This window comes from Echinops telfairi, unplaced genomic scaffold (genome assembly GCF_000313985.2).
Source record: "Echinops telfairi isolate 266 unplaced genomic scaffold, ASM31398v2 ScPeMD7_12;HRSCAF=54, whole genome shotgun sequence".
Classification (NCBI taxonomy): Eukaryota; Metazoa; Chordata; class Mammalia; order Afrosoricida; family Tenrecidae; genus Echinops; species Echinops telfairi.
The window spans coordinates 5,452,004-5,473,531 of record NW_022103909.1 but is presented as its reverse complement, the minus strand read 5'-3'; the positions used below and the strand labels follow the sequence as shown (position 1 = coordinate 5,473,531).

Below are 21,528 nucleotides of genomic sequence, written 5' to 3'. Positions count from 1 at the left end.
AGCATCCTTTTAACATCCTTTTAATAGGTATCACAGTTAATGGATAAAAGATTGAAGTAGTCAAGGACTTCATCTTGCTTGGATCAACAATCGATGCTCATGGAAGCAGCAGTCAAAATCAAATGAAACATTGCACTGTGTAAAGCTGTTGCACTAGATCTCTGTAAGGTATTGAAAAACAAGTATGTCACTTTGAGGTCTAAGGTGCACCTCACCCAAGCCACATATATGCATGTGAAAGTTGAACATTGAATGAGGAAGACCAAAGAAGAATGGATGCATTTGAATTGTGGTGCTGGTAAAGAATGTTGAAAGTACCATGGACTAATAAAAGGACCGACAAATCTGTCTTGGAAGAAGTGCAACCAGAATGCTCCTTGGAAGAGCGCATTGACTTGGCAAGACTTGGTCTCACGTACTTTGGACATGTTATCAGGAGATACCAGTCTTACTCCAGCAGAATGGCAGAGGGTTGGAACTACCATTATCACAGTGAGCGCTTTAACCACTGGGTCACCATGGAGGGCACCTCGCGATGCAATTAGCTTCCTGTTATTCAGCTACATAACAAGTGGAAACCTAGGCTATTTTAGAGAATTCACAACAGTTTTATCAAATAGACCTGAGTTGAAATCCCAGCTTCATTAAGATTATTTCGCATATCAATTTGCTCCACAGGATAGTTGGCAGTCACTCCCTCAAAGGAATGTTTGAGGGCCGTATGTGTGCATCAAAGCATGTTGCTCAGTGCCTGGTCCATGAAGGCACAGTCTTCAACCTTTTTCCAGTGACACATGGCTAGACTTCTATCGCAAGTATCTGTTCTCCTCTCCACCCCAAGCATGCCTTTTACCCAGATTAGGAATATTTGGATGAAAAGAGCCTGGGGGAAGGGGAAAGGAGGATCCCTGGACATGCAGTGGGTTAAGCATTGAACTGTAAACCCAAAGGTCTGTGATTCCAGCCCCCCAGCTACCCTTCATGAGACCAATGTGTCTGATGAAAACCAGATGGGACATTTCTCGTCTGTCTTATAGGGTGTCTGTGAGCTGGGATTGACTTGATGCCACTGGGGTTGGGGCAGACATTTTCAGCTGAACTCCAAGTCTCTTTATTTATGGGGCTCTTGTTAAGATGTAGAAGTCCTGGAGGCGAAGTGCTTACACGTTGGACTTACCCGAAGTGGGGCACTTCAAAAGACTTTCTGCTCTGTGGGAAGAAGATGGGGCTTTCTACTCCCATAAAGAGTCACAGTCTCAGAAACTCACAGCGGCAGTTCTGCACTGTCTTAGAGGGTTGCTGTCAATCAGCAGCAACTCAATGTCAGCGAGTGTTGTAAATATGTATCCTGATTCAGTATAGCTGGGGTGGAAGTGCAAATTCTCAGCAGGGGATTGAACCACAATGACTGATTAGAAGCCCAGCTTCTTCCCCAGTCTGCATCCTTCTATCTACCACCTCAAGGTTCAATCCCTGGCAGTGGCATACAGAACTCTAGTGGCACTATTAGACTGTTAACTTCAAGGTCAGTGATTCAAACCCACCCATACTCCCCCGACACCACTGGAGAAAAAGGAGGCTGCTTGTTCCCATAAAGCTTTCCATCTCAGGAACCCTACCGAAGGTTGTACTGAGTTGGAATCAACTTGATGGCTTTGGGTTTGGTTTTCCCACTGCCTCAGAGGTTGTGAAGGAAAAGACGAACCCTTTATGGGGGGAGAATTGCACGTACTTTCTCAAAAAGGACTTGAGCTATTCAACTGCTACGTGGGGTGAAGGAACACAAATTCAGGAGGTGAATGACAAGACTTAATGATAGCAACCTTCGTCATAACTTCTATTTCCCAGTGCTCTAGAGTTGTCAAAGGACTGTCACAGTGGCGAAATTACTGCAAAGACAAGGCTACGGGTCTTAGAGGGCATAGTGGAAGCGAGAGATAGGCCCCTGCCATCCTTCCTACATGTTTTTGGTCTAGAAGTTACAGGCCTGAGGTCTCTCAGGGGAGGCCATTGGCTTATGTCTGCTGAATATAGAAAACACTGTATGTGGGTGACCTGAAGACACAGAAACTATTTTCTCATAGTTCAGGAGGCTGGGATCTGAAGTGAGGGCACTGGCTCTCAGGGGAAGCTTTCTCACTGTGTCAGCTCTGGGGAGGTCCTTGACCCCTTTTAGCTTCTGTTTCTCAGTTGCTCAACAACCTTCATGTGGAATTGTCATACAAAAAGGAGTTCTGAAAGCCTGTCACTGTCGCCAAAACAGAGACCAGGTTGGTTTGAGAAATTCTACGTTTTTTTCCTGCAAGTGCTTGCAGAAAGAGAACAGTCAGGTTTCTCCTCTGAGCGGTTTCAGAGCTCAGTCCTGAGCCTACCCGTTACTATACAGAAACAGGCTTATTGCAGTGACTACCGCAGGGGGCTAGCAGGTATTTACAATGTCACGACATGCAATTGATGCTCTAAAAAAGGTAGGTTCTACAAGTGATCATTATGGAATTATAACTACATTTCTCCAGGGTCCATTTGATCTCCATCCCCTGAAGTTTCATGTGCCCCTCTTTTTCCAAATTGCAGTGATGTTGTGTGTCTGGCTACTTATCTCACTGACCTTACTAGCTTCCTTCCCAATTTGGAATATCCCTGCTGATTAAACTTAAAAGGAATTTTTACTGTAAGGGAAGGGATAGTTACATTTTGGATTTTTAACAAACCAAATCTTAAATTTTTATATTTCTAGTATTGATTTTCCTTATATCAGAATGGAATCTCTCTTCCCCCACATGTGCTGGCTTACTTCTGTGCCCACTCTTCTCTCCGTCTCTCTCTCTCTGGCTCTGGTCTCAAAAGTGATCACCTTAAAATAAACCTTACATTGACATGTCCTCATTAACATAACAAAGAAGACCCTATTCCCAAATGAGATTGCGTCTAGAAACATAGAGGCTAGAATTTACAACACGTATTTTGGAAGGACAATTCAATCAGCAATAGTTTAATTCATTTGTATCTTCCTTCTTTCCCCCCAGTGAATCCCAGGAAAATGCAAGGAAACCGCAGGTGGGTAAGAAATTCAAATCTATCAGGTCCTTTGGGCTCCTGGCTCTTGGGAAGCAGGGAGGAAAAGAGATTGTGGACAGAAACAGAATAGCTGCCTGACAAAGGCTACATTTTGGAGGGATTGGGACTTTTAGTTTGAGGTACTCTTGACTGGTTGATGACCTGGTAAAACCTCTGATGCCACCCCAGACGACTTCAGGGGAGACAGACTGAGGAGACATCGAAAAGCATGGGCAAATTTATGGGTTTAGTTGAGACCCATCCGTTAGATCATGAGAAGACCAGGCGATGTGAGCTGAAAATTATGTAGCAGGACTGAGGGAGACTTTGGGCTGCCTGACAGGTGAGGGGACTTGAGGTTATCTATCACTACTAAAAAAAAAAATCTGTATCCCACCAACTATTCCACCCATTCCATGGTGTGTCGATTCAGATCTCAAGTTTGCTTGTTTGTTTTCTTTTCTGAATCCAATAGGAAATTCAGCTGTCAATCACTGAAACTCTGTGGAACCAGGTGAGGATTTGAGGGCAAGTACTGAGCAAATACTGTGCCAGTACTTCAACTCTTAAATGGAAAGGCAGCAAAATTATAATTTTTATTATAATTTATTTATTGTGAAATGTTTGCTATTTAATTTTTTTCTTTCAAAGAAAATTTCAAGGCCCCAACTCCATTTCCTTGGAGAAAAAAAGTTATTCTACCTCAGAAGCTGCTCAAATTGGCTAAACATATTCGACTGTGCTCCTTAATTTCTAAATCATGAAATATAATATTTTCTGAAAGGTTTGGGTCCTTCAGAATGAATTAATCTCAAAAGAAACCTCTAAAAATGAGTTGAGTTGAGGGTTTAGTTTTATCCATTCAAATATTAAACTGAGTCCATGAAGAATCATTGATTTTGGTAAAATTGCTAGTAAGCGAATGTTCCCGAAAGTAGCATGACCTGGAGGTGTGATTGAGATCAGTCGTTCGTATACAGCAGAACTGTTTCCTTCCCAACATGCCAGACTGTCGTATATCAAGACATTACAATTAAATTAAGTAATTAGAATATAATTTCAACAATTAGGACTTGTTATTCCTTTGCATAATTTATAATATGAATTTTCTTTGCGTATTTTTACCTATTCTGATGTTCTCTAGTTTATTTCAATAAAGATTTTAAAGGCACACAAGCCTCAGATTCTTCCTGTGAATTTGAAGGCTGACATTTTTTTAAATGTTTCAACATTTCTTACTTAATACCAAAACTATTGGTCATTATGTAAAAGAGACTAATTGCCGACAGGGAAGAACCCTGGTGGTGTAGTGGGTTATGTATTCAGTTGCTCATCACAAGGTCAGACGTTCTAAGCTACCAGTCATTCCCTGTACGGATCTACAATCTCAGAAACCTACAGAGCAGTTCCACTCTGTCCTATAGGGTGCTTATGAATCACAATCTACTTAAGAGTGAAAACCGGTAGCAGCAGAAAGTCTTCCCGGGGCTTTCTGGTTCTTTATCAGACTTCAGAGATACAGACCTGCTTTTTGTTAGAAAGTCCTGAAGTGTTTAGAGAAACAATAAATGAGTCTATGGTTTGAGTGTGAAGAATTTCCCTTTCTGTGGTTAGGAAAAAAGACTATTTTGATCCCACTTTGAGAGCTGTACCTTAGGAATAAGATAAAATTATTTACTCTAAATTGGTTTAAAGAAAGCCAATACATGATCTTTGGTGAAGATCATGTTACCAGATATTTGAAACTGAATGCAATGACTGAGTCTTCTCAAGAGAGTTTTTAGATCTGAAAAGTATAAACTATTATCAGTTAGTTCACCAATGGAAATGTGTGCCTTCAGTGTTCTACGCTATGCAGTTAGTAGTTAAGTCCAAATATATAGTAAGAGCCCCTCTCAAAAATCATTTGAAGCCAACTTAAATTCAATGAATTTTTGAGTAACATTTTCTAAGTACACAAAAACTGTTGCTTGGTCACTTTTACAAAATTTTTTGACTGCCATGCCATTTGAAAATGACAAAATGGCTAGTTCTCCCACATGGAGGTAGCAGATTTCGCTACTTTTCTGAATGGTGAAGAGCATAGAAGCTGGTTATGCCCCAGACAGAGCAGAGCAAACTGTTGTACAGTTTCCTAGAACACGGACGTTTCACTGGCGTTTCTAAAAATCTTCCCACAAATCTTAACTACTTCAATTTTGACATTCTATTTGCATGTACATTTAAACTCTTGGATGCAGGAAGGAAATAAGAGAGAAGCGATCAGTTTGGAACCTATGTTTCCCATATAGAGCTGAGCAGGAAAAGACTAATAAATCAATGCCCGTGGATTTTTGACCCAAAATTAGTCAATTATATTCTTCCCTGTTCCTCTACATGGAACAATATCAAATAAAACAGTGAAACCAAACTTTTCAGTCCTGTGTGATTCAGCGATTCCTCTTAGATGTTTTAAAGTAGGAACGAATCTTAATTAAAATGCTGTAAACTTGTACACCTATTTTATGTCCTTAAAATCATTACATTAGCTGAAGGATAAATTGCTCATCAAGGGTCAGAACACATCCTGTTAGAAAATAGTAAATAGTGGCACACTTATGGTACAGCAAAGAGTAAATCTGGAGCCGAGACACGATCAGTTGAGACCAGCACAGTCCACCCTTTGGGCTATTGAGCTGCCATATGCACCCACGGGGACTCCTGAATATCAAAAAGCAATCATAAGACACAGCTATGTGCCTCTTCCTCCCTCTCTTCTTAAAATTGTAACTTGTACGAAAAGTTTAGAGAGCGAATGAGTCTCCCAGTCAACAATTTATACACATTCTATTTCATGATACTGGTTGCACTCTTGACCCTTCCTCCCTGGGCTTTCCTTTCCCATTTGTCCTTTTTGCTGCCCCTTCCAGTCAGGCCACCACAAGGCCAGTGATTCGTGTCAACAAGCTACTCCAAGGGGGAGATGACGCTGTCTGCTCCCACAGTCTGACAGCCTCAGAAACCTATGTAAGGTTGCCATGCGTTCAGATCGACTTGATGGCCATAGGTTTTTTGGTTTTCTGCCTTCTGAGCTCTATTTTTGGACAAAACTGCCCTCTTGGTCAGTTATGGCTGGTTGTGTTGAGAGGTACATTCCTCCCTAGTGTAATTATTCACTTTATAAGCTGTGTATTATTTGGCTATATGTTGACCTCCCAAGGGTGGAGTCAGTTCCAGGCTTGAAGAGTTTCTATAGGCCACAGTCTTGGGAGTTCCACCAGTCTCAGACAAAAGTCTCATAGGGCTGAGGGAGGGAGACTGTGGAGAAAAGTGTGTGTGGTGGGGGGTGGGGTGGTAACTGATAATTAATTGGCAAGGGATAATGAAAAGATTATAAGATTGGTTGTGGGTGTATAACCATAAACACCACTGAATTGTATATTTTAATGGGGGTGAACTTTAAAGAATGGGAATAATTCATCAATAAAATCCCCCCCCCCAAAAAAAAAGTATCTGGGCATTAGCCCCAAAGAGAAGAAAACAAGAGGCTCTTCAAAATCAAGTCATACTTGAAGGTAGACAAGCCTGACGTAAGGAGCTTTGTCTTTGAACATTATTTTGATTTAAAAATCATTTTTAACTGTGATTTCCCATTCTAATTCATTTCTTAATTATTTTTGGCTATTAGCAGATTTCCAACGTGTTTCTTATCAGAGAACAGTCCATAGTCCACAGACAGACTGAGTTGGCAAGACAACAGGAACCATCGATTACAAAACAAACTCAGTCTCTGGGGTCATGTGTTATCAGGTAGAATAAAAAGAGCTGGTGTTCATTTTTAATGAGAAAAAAAGCCATCCAGTATAAGGGTGTCAGGTTCATTGTCTATGGAAAATTTTGCAACAAGTCCAAGAGCATCATAGACTCCTGCTGAAAGCACATTTCTTTTTCAAATGTGCTTCCCTTTAGTCCCACGTAGTCCCCCTCCACCTTCACCATTCAGCAAAAGCAATCTGCTCTACAAAGACCCATTGAGCTTTCAGAAGATGAAAGTGCTGAACAACATATTTCCAGCATAATCATCAATTCAGCTCCGTGTCCTCATCTTTGCCTTCATCTTCATACAGTGAAGATAGACATACCCAGTCTGCCCTAAATCAGGAACTTCTTAAATGACCTTCATTTTGTTTTTAAACTAAAGGTATTCGTTCCAAATATTTAGAACTCATTTGGCCCAATTCTTTGGAAATCCAAGTTCAGATTAATGAGAAGTATTCTTGATTTTCCAAATTCACTAGTTTGGTATGCAATGAACCAACAGAGGTTTTCAATAAGTTAAACTGGCTCAGTGACACACCATCACATACATAATCAGGTTTCCCCGCTGGTTATTCATCTACAAAGGCAATTATCAGTAGACCGTGGTTGCTTTGTCAAGCTTCAACTATCCTTAGCCTAGATAAGCAATCTGAGCAAATTCTTATAGAAAAACAAAGGAACATAACTCATGGCTAGCTAAGTGTGTTAAATCTAGTTTGAAGACCAAGGATTTCTGACATAAAAACCACTGACTTTCATACACAGAAGCTTAGACATGATGAAACAAGACGGAGGATCGTCAGTAGTATTTGGGAGTGGGGGTGAGAAGTCATGAATAAATGAAAAACTGCCCAGTGTCTGCTGAAAAAGAGCCACTTTTTAGGGGACTAAAGAATGTGTGAGGATCCCCATCTTGGTTTCCTTAGTAAAGTCCTCTTGTTGGAACAGAGACTATTTTCCTTAATTCATGCTGCCAAATGCAGTCATCACACAGTAGTTCCAAACGGATCCTAAAACTGCAGTGCAGAAGAAAATAAAACTAAGAAAACAAATAGCTAAACATCAATCTTTCCAAAGAAATGTGTTCAAAACAGTGAAGTTTACATAAGATATGAATTTGTCTTAATTATTTTTTTAGTCCCTCTGAAAAAAGTCAGACTTGAGTCAAAGATAACTTAAATTGCATTAATCACTTGATTGACAGTGTACAAACAAAGCCCATAGATTCTGGTTTTATTAGATCTGAACTATCCATACAGAGACTGACAGGGGAGTGTAGTATACCCCAAGCTCCAATACTCCAACTCTCTATCCTGTCCTGTTGTTATAATTTCTAAAAATCTTAACTGCATAGTGAGTCAAATTTTCTGAACTTCAATGATGTGTTCAAAGAGGAGATTCCATCTTGCTTTGAAAAGTTTGTTGAATCCGGAGGCCGGAACAATACTCGCCCACGGTGATTAAACACATAAAACGATGGGTGATTCCTCAGTGTATCAAATGTCTTCTTTTTAAGTTCTGATGTAGCATCCATGTCTTTAAACTCCCCAGCCATAGGAACAATACCACAACAGGTAACCGCAAAGGCCAGAAGTGTTTGAAGAACTATGTCGATTGGCAGTGATTCGTCTTCCTTTTCTGTTAGTCGCATATAAGAACGATGCTGCGTGGCCGAAAACGCTGCGTGGGCGAGGGCAAAGAGGCCCATGGCCAGCACCCCCTTCCACAGCAGCGGCGCCATGGTCCTCGAGGCGCCGCAGTCTGACACAGCCAAGGGGGCGGGAGCCGTTGCTGCTGCCGGTGGGCAGTTGTGCGCGCAGCAGCGCAGCGTGAGGGCATTCTCTTGTGATGTGCTTCTTTCACCGTTCCTTGGAGCTTTCAACTCCAGACTTGAATATTTCTTGGTTCTTTCAGTTTCATATGTCCTGCGGATGTTCCTCTCCTTTGGTTTTCTGGGTAATCTTTACGCATTTCCTTCCAAATCTTTACTTTGTTTTCGTTAGTTATCCTTTGAAATACCCTGGTTTGCCTCTTTTACATCGTTTCTTGCCTTTGCTTTTGGCTCAGGGTGTAGGCTCGCTTTTTACTACTTGAGAGAAGTCTTTAGATACACATACTTGTTTAATTTAGGAGGCCCAAGTCATCTACTTTATCCTTTTCTGTGAATTTTTAGTTATATCCGGTAGACTGTTATAAATTTGAGCCCCAATGTTTGCCCCAGTGTTTTGTTTTAGGTTTTATAGTTACGCATCTTGAGTTGGTTTGTGTATATAGTTTGAGGTATGAATCCTGTTTCACTTTACTATTTTCTCCTTTTACCCATTTACTATATAAAGAATTGATGGTCCAAAATATGTGTAAAGAGAAAGTCAATGGGACAACTACCTATATCTTTTTAAATTACAAAGTGATTATTTTACAGTTATTACATTTTCTGTTCTTTTGCCTTCTATTAGGTACTGTTGGCTTTTAAGGATATACAAAAGGAGGTGAGATTAAATAAGATTTATCTAAATTCCCTGGCTTTACCACCTATTCTTGTTCCCATTTTCCTAAATAAACCTATTGAAGTGTTGTGTCTCTGCTTATGGTTTTAGCTTCATGTCTTCATCTAGCGATTCCCACCATTTAAAGAGTAGCATTGATCTATCAGGACAGGCAGCTCATGCAAAGAGATGGCTAATAATTCCCTGGTGGAAAATTCAGTACTATATAGAGAAAATTCTATCAGACGTTTTTCATAAAAAATACTTTATGCATTTATTTGGAACACTGATAAGCGACTGCCTTGGTGGATGTACCCAAGTGACATATTAAATTGCCATATGAAGTATGTCTTTTAAACCCAGAAAAGTGAATCTTAGAAACTAGAGTTCTTGGGTAAATAAAAGCCCTCTGAGTCTGCTCTTCCTTCATGCAAATTTCAGCTTCTTTTCTATATAACTATAGTTCAAATATTTCAACAATATAGTCAAATATGCACTGTATTATTATTAGCCTGTCACAGATACCAAGTTATGTAGCTTACCCATAGACTTCACTTGTCTTGGTCCTAACAAGTCACAGTCCCATTTTAGCATTTTCCCATCTGTCACAGGGTGAGCAATAAGCAGTATCCACATAACTGTTTATCAACAGACTATTTACAAAGGTTAAAATATAAGAAAAGACATAACTTAGGATGAGTGCAAATTGCATTCTAAAACCAAGGCAAGTGTGAAATTTCTTTACCAATTTCCTTTAAAATGTTTCCCCTCTGATTATGGATATCATTTTTTCTTAAAATTAAAGTATAAATGTAACAGGAACTTTGTGTGGTCTTAGAAACAGTAGCTCACTCTTGCTTCCTGCTCAGAGAAGAGAAGGACAGAGATTGAGACTACATTGAAAAGAAATGCCCTCATTTTCACTATACGGCCTTTTGGCCTCTGAACTAAGCGTCTTTCTATAGGCTTAGAAGCCATGTGTTTCCTGCTACATCTAAGCCTCGCTCTAGTGTAGGCACTAGCAAGTCTTGCTTCTACCTGGTTGCAGGCAAAGAGGACACTGGACGAAGATTCGAGACTGATATTTATATTCAAGTTTTACTTTGAGGGTTAGTGCCTCCCCTCTACCCCAAATGCTAATATCCTAAGGCCTGGGGCATGATTAGGTCTAGTGGCAGAAGGAGGCTTATATGTAAGTGGAATTTGTGTGTTCATTCTGTCCTCTCTGAGCCTATACACGAAAGTATCAGGCATGTCTGATACGCCTGGGCTGACACTTCGTACTGGCACTTCCTGCTGGAGTCAGCTACAGTCCCTGCCCTCATAGATCCCTCGGGCTGGTGAAGATAAAACATACAAAAGGGAACTTTTTGCACGTAACTACCAAGGGAAGAAAGGCAAGCAAAGGGCCAGCAGAGAGAGGTAGAATTAGAATTGAATTAGAATATGCTCGCTGGTTAGGCAAAATAAGATGCAGCCCCACACCATGCAGACTTGGAAAGGCCATCCAGCCTGTTCATGTGGGCTCAGGGAGCCCAACTACTCTGGGAAGAATGAGAAGAATCTTTCACCGATCCCTTCAAAGCAACAGAGAGCCTCTGGAGACTCAATTAGGAGTATGAATGTAGCCAGGAATAGGAAAGCAGACAGGTAGGAAAGAGTAAAAGAGGAGAGACTGTAGTCTCAGTAGCTAAAATCGCAAGTAATGACTGTGTCTTCCACCCCTAGAATTCAACCAAGGCCTTCAAATGAACGCCAGCTCATGGTGATCCCATATGTTTGCGACTTACTCATTCATTGCACACACAGAAGAAAACATATTGAGCATAGGCTATATTCAAGCCCTGTGTGAGGATACAAAGACAACACCAGTTCTGTTTGGGGGAAACATAAAATTTAGTCTCATTCCCAAGAACCCATATTCCCCAATTAGACATTCCTTATTTGGCTGAAACTGCAGCTGACATACTGAAGGTTCAAAGGTGAATAGTCACAGTTTCTAAGTCTCTGAATCTTATTGTTTTTCAGCTACAGGAAGATGCTCGGATTCGAGGTAAAAGAGCAATTTTTCTAAGGTTTTGATCAGTCAAAAATGGTGAGAAGGAATAAGCAAATCTTCACCCCAAAGTCTCTTCTTAGAAGCATCTTTTCAACTTAGAACTAGAAATAGGCCCTTTCTCCATTTCTTCCTTCAACCAGGCTGGGCCCTGGCTTTCTCGGAAGCATCGTGATCACTGCTGGTCTCCGCTCCATCCAGCCCATGTACCTGCACAGGGATGCCGAAGCCTCTTATTCTTTGGGATGGGTGTTGCGAATGTGACGATAGGCCCATCCCTCAGTCAGACGTGATTTTTTTTTCCTAGATGGGAGAGAAAAAGTGCGAAGGTGACCAGCTTTCCAGCTCTTCTGTAAGGGCTTCTCAAGACTCAAACAAACCTACAGTCATTGAGTCAGATACAACTCAGTGACTCTGTATGACAGGGTAGAACTGCCCCTGTGGGTTTCCTAGAATGTATTCATGGGCTATCAAAACCTCATCATTGTCCCATGGAATGGATGGTGGTTTCAAACTGCTGACCTTGTGATTAGCAACCTAACACATAACCACCACACCATCAGGGGTGGAGTGATAGTCAGGTAGTAGTGGCATGATTTTCAGGATCATCAAGTTATAGTTGCTAGAGGACCAGATGCCATTTTCCATGCTTTGTAAAAAAAATCAAAATATTCAAAGCCCCAAAACACAGCATAACATTTGTATTTTCATGCACCCAAAAAGGAATTCAGAAACCAGAGTTTTTCAAATGTTTACATGTATACTAGTCACCTGGGACCTTGTTAGAAAGAATTTAAGTAGGTCTGAAGAGACTCCAAGATTCTAATATTTTGTATGTCTAATGGGCTCCCATGTAATACAAGGTTATTTGTTATGGCCCTCACTTGGAACATCGAGGGTCTTGATTGCTTCCCAAGGAAGCTCCTGTGTTAAGAGAAACTACACTTTAATTCAGAGACGGCTAGACCTCATTAAAAGATTGAGAAAACTTTATATGAGCAAGAATAGTTCAAAAAGTACTGTTGTTGGGTTCCAGTCCACATATATGTGGGATTATTCCAACCAAAATGCATTTAAACACATCTCTGTGGTTAAGTGAGTAACTGAAGATGAGTTCTCCAGGAATACATTTGTTAGTCTCATCAGGGTGCTTTCAAAAAAGATCCAATCACAAGAGTGGCTTCATAGGGGATCATCTCAGAAGGTCGTGGTATCTCTTTTGGAATTCCAAAGATATCATCTTCATCGGTTTTATCTACAGATGCAAGACAATCATGGGAGCTTATGAGGAAGAATATTCAGAAAATTTAAAATTTCCCTGGTGAGAGCAGTCGCGAAAGTTGCACTGAGATTCCCCCACTCCTCACCCTCCGTCATGACAGTGCACCTGCTAATTCTTTTCCTTTAGAGTTGTCAGCTGGGAATTTCATTTTGAAACTTACCCCATCAACCCTACAGCTTCTTTTTGTGGCCCACACTCAAAGGAGCTGTTGAAGGGACATGATTTGAGTCCCTTGAGGATACCCAAGCTTTTGTTTTCATGTGGTGTCAATTGAAGAGCAAAGAACTCTTCCAGGAAAGGCTAAAGAAATGGAAAACAGTGCTGTCAGGAATGTATATGCCTAGATGGAGAATACATTGAGAAACAATAGCTTTACATTTGGATATTTTTGTTTAATAAAAGATTCTGTGACTTTAAGGCAATACATTTTTGCTTATTCTCCTATATGTGGGAGAAGGCAGAAGAAATCCTACTGAGATTGTGTCTACTCTGGAAATTGGAATCCACTCTATGCTTTTTTAGTCCTGCCCCCCCCCCCAAAGTCTCTGCCTTCTTGGAGATCTTTAACTATAAAGTCAATTCAGGCATGGTCTCTCTTTCCTTTCTCCAAGGATTCTCATTCATCTTTACTCCAAATTGATGAACTACAAGTATATGGATCAAAAGGTCAAAGGGTTACCTTAGCTCTTCATGAGGATGTTCTCCTCCAGTAAGGATGACTGATTCCCAAAGAAGGCATTGGTAACCCTCATGAACATCCTATTGTAACAATGTGGATTTAGATCATATCTTTTCCTATTATCTCTTCCCTAAGAGTGTGAGCAGAGTAACATTTGGGGTGAGATAAGAATTCAAGTCCCAGTGCACCAGTTTTCCAGAGAAAAGAAGTAAGGCTTACCTATAGGGACTTGTTTTAGTAGTAGTGCCCTAGTGTTAAAATGTTTGGTTTACTCCTAAATACACAGCACTGTCTGAATAAAGATCAGACGAGCATGATTCACTGTACTGTGCAAGTGGCCAAATGTCTGATACCACATCCTGAAATTGCCCCTCTGGCAGGCTTGTCACACAACAAATGCTGGGTCTTTCCACTCTAACTGGTTATATTTCAAAATGGGGATATAAGGTTCTTAGGGAGACATTCCAAGGCTCATTTAACGGATTGACTGCTTCTGTGTCCACTTCAGGTATGAGTAATTGCTCTGGGATATCCATGTCATCTGCATCCAGCATTGGGTAAGTGGTCCCAAGAGAGATGTCATCCACCCGGGCATAATTTTGATAGCCAAGATGATAGCTAGCTCTAAGCTGTAAGCTTGTGCCTGCTGCCTACAGCTCTGAAGCCTGTACTTAGCACACACAGCAAGGAAATGGCCTCCACCACTCTCAACTAATTATTTAACTATAGCGCCATCAGAATTCTCAAATCCTCTGAGCCTATCAGAAATTCATGGAATCTCAGGAACTCTGTGTATGAGAGTGTGGGGGGTTCTCTTTATTCAATGGAGGGAATATAGAACATTAGAAAAAGGACAAACTGGGAAAGTCATGAGGAAGGAACTTTAGTCTAAGATAAGAAGCCTAAACATCTGGTAAAAGCTTGGCTATCCAGATGCTCCCACACTGAGATATATCAATATTTCTTCCATGAGAATAAAGCATTAGAGATTTAATTCAGATATTAATTAACTACTTTCCATTAGTGACAGCTGAGAAGCAGACAAATTGGTGGTCAAAAAAGATGACAGCAACATGCCTTGCTGTGGGCATCAATTTAATCTCTTTCCAATGTGATCCTGCCTGAGACAGGAAACGGATAAAATGAAGACCTTAAGTTCCTGTTTGAAGAGAATTTGTCACTGTTTTAGATAGTTGGATATCATCAAAAAACAGTTCTCTTAGGAATGGAATAATTTATATGCATTCTTATATTTACATAAATTCTAAATGTAATTATGTATGTACATATGTAGAACTTGTTCTATTGGTTAATATACCCTTTTTGATTCATTATCTTACTTAATTTTAACATTTCTCTGAGAATAGCTGGAAGAATTTTCTCAATGAAAAAAACTTGGTTCTGATAGGCTCTGTCACTTGGTCCTTTAGCATCTATGAACTGCTTTTTCTCATAGCATCACATTACCACCAAGGAGTTGCAATGCTCAAGGCCAATGATGCCCATGTTCTGGAGAAGTAATGAAATCTTAGTGGAAGTCAAGAATGGGATGGAAGGGATGGAATATCCTTCCTTCACACATCCACAACTTCATCTTATCTGGTACAGAAGTAGCAGGCTTCCAGTTTCCTCCACGTCCCCAACATTGAGAAGATCACGGTCTGGAAATGGAAAGCAGCTCTCAAGAGTCTTAAGGACCTAGCTCTTCAACCCATCACCTTGCTCCTCTGGACCCTAACTCCATGATCAAGGAAATCACCCTCTTCAGCTTCTTCCAGGTATCTTACCCAAGTGATCTTTCCTCTACAAGTCTAAGCACACTGACTCCTGAGTTCCACATTGCCATGTTCAATCCTACTATAGTCAAGAATCCAGGCCTCATGGGCTCTTAACCCCAGGATGGAAAGCAGTAACCCGCCAAGTATTCACAGTCCAGAACAAAGGGCCACAAGTGAGAGCAGGGTCAACAAAGGCTCTTCTGTTGTCTATTATCAAGCCGGGGTCAGTGTATCAGATGTGACTTCAGCAATGATATCCCTTGTTTCTTCTGAATCATCTTCTGAATCCAGCCTGAACTTCTGACAGTTCCCTGTCAATGTGCTGCTGCAATCATTGTTGAATGACCTTCATAAAAATTTTACTTGCATGTGATATCAATGTCAACAATAGATCCATTGACAAAGTATTTGAGGTGTTTTCCCCAAAGGAAAAGTCAAGGGCCACTTCCCCTGCTCCTTAGATTCACCTAACATATACTCCCACAAAGGGGAGAAGATTGCCTCAGATGTTTACCCAGTGGCCTAGAGTATGGCACACAGACTCACCCGACTCCCTGACAGTGAGTCAATGCCGACTCATAACACCCTATAGAACAGGGGTAGAACTGCCTGTGCTTTTCCCAGTAACTCTTTACTGGAGTAGAAAGCCTTGGAGTAGAAAGCCCTGTCTTGCTCCCATGGAGCTTCTGGTGTTTTGGAATTGCTGACCTTTCAGACTGAAGTCCAACATATAGTACTATGCCACCAGGGCTACTTACTGCTAACCACAAACGTTACATGACTCTGTAGGCTTCACTGGGAATTCCTTTTAGACCAGAGTCTGAGTAATGCACGATGGAGAAAACTGGGTTCCTCTACAGGTCTAAGCACACTGACTCTACATATTTTCTTGCATGGTCACTGTTCAAATATTTTATCCCCTTTCTTTATAAATCACCAAAATGCACACAATAATTCAAAACTATAGGGGGATAAGTAAAAAGTATTGCTACAAAATCATAAAAATTTTATTAGCAAACAAATCAAAATGTGGCATTGCTGACATATCGTCCACCTATGTCTGTATGTGTCTGGAGGTGATATTTTCATCACACTGGGCTGCAATCCACATGGCCAGCCATTCCAAACAAGCAGCAATGTCATGGGAGAAAGACTGGTCTTTTTTCTGCTCCTGTAAACAGTTAGTCTTGGAAACCCACAGGAGGTCACTGTGGGTCAAGAGTGACTCTGTGGCAGTGAGCGAATAAGCCTTTCCCAAAGATTCTGAGCTCCTCCATTCGTGACGTTTTCTCATCCTCAAGGGACTCAACTCATGCTCTTTTAAAATCATCTATTTTCTTTAAAAAAAATCTATTTTCTGAAAATTTCTCCCTAATAAGCCCCTGTGACTGTCCTGTGTACTTGGAGAAACTCTATCAAGATTATTCCTTGGGGATACCAAAACAGTTGCCATCACCTGAGCTACTTTGAATTTAATTGTGCCAGCCACTCTCTTGCTTGGACTTTTCTTTTTGGAATGCACTCTAATTATACTAATGTATTCCTGAGATCATTTGTCTTCAGCCATGCACGGATCACAGAGACATATTTAAACAGATTATGTTTGGAATAAACCTGAGTGCATATGGAGACTTCGTAGCAATACTTTTTGACTTACCTTCATATTCTTGATTCCCCATCACCCCAAAACAAAACAACAACAAAACAAACACATATACTCACAAAATCACTGTCATCACTCAAAATCCTGTTTTGGTCCAGAAATTAAGGCAGTGATTTTTCTCTCTCTTTAGTAAAAGAGAGAGAACAAATATAAAACAGCAATGACACAAGTGGACAGTACAAGGAGTTAGAGAAACTTTTCTACAACTGGATCTCCTTAAGATTGTGTTGGATAATGTGTGGTGAGTGCATGGGTGAAGATACATCACTGTGAGGATTACTATAACTTCTAGTGCATTCTGTCTGGTAAACTATGTAGAAGGAAGGAGAATAACATTTTATTTCCATACAGGTGACTGTGCCATCATGAACACAACATTAGCTGGCTGTCTAAACATGAGTTTAGGCAGATATCATCTCTGAACCCAGAAGAGAGCAATTGTGCCTAAAGATGGGAGCCAGGGCCTATAGTTACAACTAGGATGCTGGAGATTGAGTTAAACCCAAGCACACCCCAATTACCAAGTGAAAATACCTTCAAACAAGCAACTGATTAAATAAAGGCATAGTAACAATATAAAACATGTTCATTTATTCTGATGTAGTGGGATGTAGTGGCAGAATGTGCAAATGTGGTATTGCATTTGGTTCAGATGAGAAGACACAGAATTTTAGGGTCACAAACTCACACTGACCTTGCTTAAGTTATTCTACTTTGTGGATTTTTCCTATATAATAATACAGTTTTTTCAAAACTTGAAAATGCTAAAGTTCCTTTCAATTTCCATATCTTATTCAAGATGGTCTTATAGTCTACTTTTCCAACATAACTATCCCATAGCCTATACAAAGCTAAAATTATTTACTACAAGTGACTACTGTCAAAGAAGATAACCTTTGCATATACAAAAACATATTACATAATAGGGAAGGTATGTTCTTTCTAAATCCATCTAGAAGATGCAAATTAAAACCACAGTGAGATATCACCTTGTACCCATTGAACAACACAGAAAACAACAAATGCCTGAGATGTTGTGGAGAGAACGGGACTTGTATATACTGTTGGTGGACTTGTAAATACAAACACTATGGAAAATGATATAGTGATACTTAAAGCAACCGGGAAATGAAATCCCATATATAATCCAGCAATACCACTAATAGGCATATACCACAAAGAAATAAAAGACACAACATGAGTGGATGTGTGCTTTTATAGCAGCACAGTTCACACAATAGCTAGAAACTAAGCAGCCCAAACGTCCAGCAGTGGAAGAATTCATGTGTATAAAGAAACTATGATACATACCACACGATGGAATCCTATGCATCCCTGAAAAACAGTGATGTAAGCATGAAACACCACATGACATGGAAGGACCTGGAAACCATGATGCTGAGTGAAGTTAGTCAATCACAAAAGGGTAAATATTGCATGAGTCTACTATGAGGAGAAGCACGAATTAAATCTTAAAGACCAATGCTCAAGCAAAGGGGTAGAAAATCTGCCTAGTGGCCATGAACCATACATCACTTATGTGCACTTCTTAAGAACCACCTAGAAAAAGGAGACCTCACATTGGCTGGGGTCACTCCTTCAAGAAGGGGGGAAAGGGTGATGACTAGGCGGCCCTCCGCAGCCATGAGAGGGGAACCTTACTGGAAAGTCAAGACCAGGGGATGGGAGGTTTGACATATCAGCAGAGGCACTTCTATTTCTGTTGGTGAGTATGGTGGGTAAATGGGAGGAGCAACCTCACACTGGGATGGGATGCTAAACAATAATTGTCGGGACATTTTGAATGTTTCTGCCCAACCCTTGGTGAACCATGCCATGGAGTAAGCAGTAAGATGACCTTAACTGCTGGCCTTACAAGGAACATGGCATCCCTCAAGGGCCACACCAGAAGAACTCAACGTGGAATCCCAACTGAATGAACTAGGCCCTACCTCAAAAATTACCTGTACCTTAGACTTATGAGTGAAATACCCTGATGAGAGAGGATGCAAAGGATGGCCATCTCAAGACTTGAAAATGGTGCTTGTTGGACCTTGGGTGGGACCCCTGGGTTAGTGGGTGTCCAATGAAAGGGAACCCAAACCAGTTCATTTCTCTCTCTACATTAATATGACAGGTATCCATCTGACAGACAAGGATCTGTCCTTGTAAGATATGGTACAAGGAGTTTCCCCCTAACACCAACTCCCATGTTCAATGTAAACAGAGCTCAATTGAGAAATCAATCTGTACCATGAAACAACTCACGGATTGCAGCTCATAGTTGGACTACATGTCATAAACTCCTCAAATCAATATCTTAAATTCTATGCCATTGGATAAATTATTGATGTTATCAATATAATTGCCATATACTGCAGGAGGATAATTGACAATATTTTTCCTTTCTGTTTCTTGGGTTTTTTGTTTTGTTGTTTTTGTTTTTGTCATAGTTTGACCACCAAGTTGTTCATAACCCATGCACAAGCAGATAGGTTCTGGGCTCCCACTTAATTCTAGTCTAAATCCAAGAACATTTAGTTCTTTGTAACATGGCCATGCTTGATGCTTGCCTTCAGGAAGAGATCACTGAAGATGATAAGGTGCTATAGCAAAGTGTGCTGAAGGAAGTAGATGATGCCTGGCTACCAAGTGGAATAGTGTCTGGGTTCTTAAAGATTTGTATTCATACAAGCTGTCATCTAAGTGAGCCGTCAACTAAATCCACATCAAAGACACATACCAGCTGTGTGATCCGATGACCATTATCACAAAATCCCAATACGATGAAGGGAAAAGTATCAGAGCTTAAATTGTGAACACCCAATTTGTAGAAGACACGGAGAACAGTGGGAACCCCAAATCTGTAAGACACATCAAGACCAGCTCTTATCTTACATTACTAATGGGTTTCAGAGGGGCACGATCCGAAACACAAAAACATAGATCAAAGGATAGATGCAGTTGAGACAAGGGGGTCCCTGAAGCACTAGACACTCCAGGGCCTCTAACTTTATGAGAGGCGGGCTTAAATACGCAGCCTGCAACACGTGTTTACACAAAGGGACAGTTTGTGATTCTTTGAAAGTATACAAAGAAGCATTAACACTTCAACCAAATTGTTAACAGATGGGAGGGGAAGACCAGGTTGAAGTAATTGATAAGTAATAAGTTTGCAGGTGTCTGCTCTCGGCAGCTTTTGCCAGGAAGCAGTAGGCAGTGTCAATTTTATCTCAAGTGGAGAGACAGATCAACAAGCTGCTTCATCAGCTCCCTGGGATGAGCCATCAGCACGCTTCCATGACCTTAAGACACGGAAGGTGGTGGTCCTGTCCCATTTGTCGAAGGAACTAAGCTTTTCTGCTCACCAAAAAACCCATCTGCAGAGTATTCAGTCAGATTCAACCTCTGGCAGGTCCCGTCTAGCCACAGGCAAGGGACTTGAACAGCTTTTCCATCAGGCAGAGAGCATTGCACACTTGCTTGTGGTGGATCCAGTCATGGGATAATATGATACTTAATCAGTTGACCTCCCTCTTGACCCAACCTCAATTTGTTCTAGGCTCAAATATTTCCATGACAGAAATTTCTTCTCTCCCTTTTCAAATATTGTTAGTGGTTTCTTTCTTAGTCTTCATTATTTTTATATTGTTTTCTTCTGTTTCATTTTGTTTCTTATTGCCTCTGTTAGTTTTCCCAGTTTGTGAAGCACAGAAGGGGTGGATGGAAGGGGACGGAAGGGAGGTGCGGAGGGTGAAGGAAACTGGGAGCGAACAATGAATGTGGGAGCAGGGAGGAAGCATAAAGTATACACAACCCTTTTAAAAAGCAACTTAACTTTGGACTGTGTGACATGTGAATTTTATAGCAAGAAAATTACTAAAAAAACCCCCAACAAAACAAAAGTTGACCGTTGATTACCATGGGTAAAGGTTAGTGCTTAGGGGGAATTGAATTTATGTTAATGGTGGTGGAATAATTTGGAAAAGTATATTAATGTTGCATAACATGAAGGCATAATCAATGGCACTGAATTATAAATGTAGAAGTAAATGAATGGGAGAATGTTTTGTTGTTTACATTTTTGCCACACTTAAAAATAAAATTAAACTAATACCAGTGGGTACAAGGAAGAAGAAAATGTCCTAAAATTGATGGTAGTAATAATTGCACAACCTTTCTTGATATGAATGAATCATTGAATTGTATGATATATGGAAGAATTGCCAATAAAACTGATTTTTAAAAAATCACATCATATTAGATATTGACTTGGCATTTGTTAAAATACAAATTTTATTCGTAAGACTTTACTAAAGGAATAGAGATTTTTTAAAATACAATAAAGAGGCACCATCGTTCTTGAAGTCCTCTTGAAAAGAGAAACTGGCCCGAGACACCCTGTGTCCATGCTGACTCAGAAGATGAAATGTTCTGTCAGTGGTTTTCCACCTCCAAGTCACTTAACTATCTAATCCCACGAGACATAGAAGCTGACAGATGGATGGGAAAGTTCATCCAGAGGAACATGCAAACTTATAAACAATAAAAGGGTTAATGAAGTTTCCTTTAAAATTTTATTTCTCAAAGTTGCCCATACTAAAAAGATATTGGTGTTCACCATAATTGGGTACGAATCACCGACCTTTCACTCACCACTATGCTTCTTAATGTGTCACCAGGGTGCCTATCTTTCATGACACAAAAGCAAGAGCCAACTTGTCGAATA

The 21,528-nt window shown here is 40.5% G+C and overlaps 2 protein-coding genes across 3 annotated transcripts in view; one reads left to right on the top strand and one right to left on the bottom strand.

Moving 5' to 3' along the window:
* The window catches only part of CUNH12orf54 (chromosome unknown C12orf54 homolog), a 21,439-nt gene extending 4,084 nt beyond the window's left edge, over nucleotides 1-17,355 (top strand). The window contains exons 3-9 of one of the 2 annotated variants that reach the window (XR_006679820.1): nucleotides 3,027-3,057; nucleotides 3,533-3,571; nucleotides 9,312-9,344; nucleotides 11,370-11,394; nucleotides 13,867-13,915; nucleotides 14,967-15,136; nucleotides 17,151-17,355. Coding sequence is in view for 1 of the 2 variants with exons in the window: in XM_045287365.1 (XP_045143300.1) it covers nucleotides 3,027-3,057; nucleotides 3,533-3,571; nucleotides 9,312-9,344; nucleotides 11,370-11,394; nucleotides 13,867-13,915; nucleotides 14,815-14,857 (220 nt within the window). In the remaining variant the exon portion in view is untranslated. Of the gene's footprint in view, nucleotides 1-3,026; nucleotides 3,058-3,532; nucleotides 3,572-9,311; nucleotides 9,345-11,369; nucleotides 11,395-13,866; nucleotides 13,916-14,814; nucleotides 15,137-17,150 lie in introns of those variants that run through there. The other variant, XM_045287365.1, reaches the window with a different exon arrangement.
* On the bottom strand, nucleotides 8,198-8,596 carry LOC101660174 (ER membrane protein complex subunit 5-like). The gene has a single exon (XM_045287216.1). It carries the CDS (start codon nucleotides 8,594-8,596, stop codon nucleotides 8,198-8,200), a length of 399 nt encoding a protein of 132 aa, XP_045143151.1.
* Nucleotides 17,356-21,528: the final 4,173 nt, after the last annotated feature.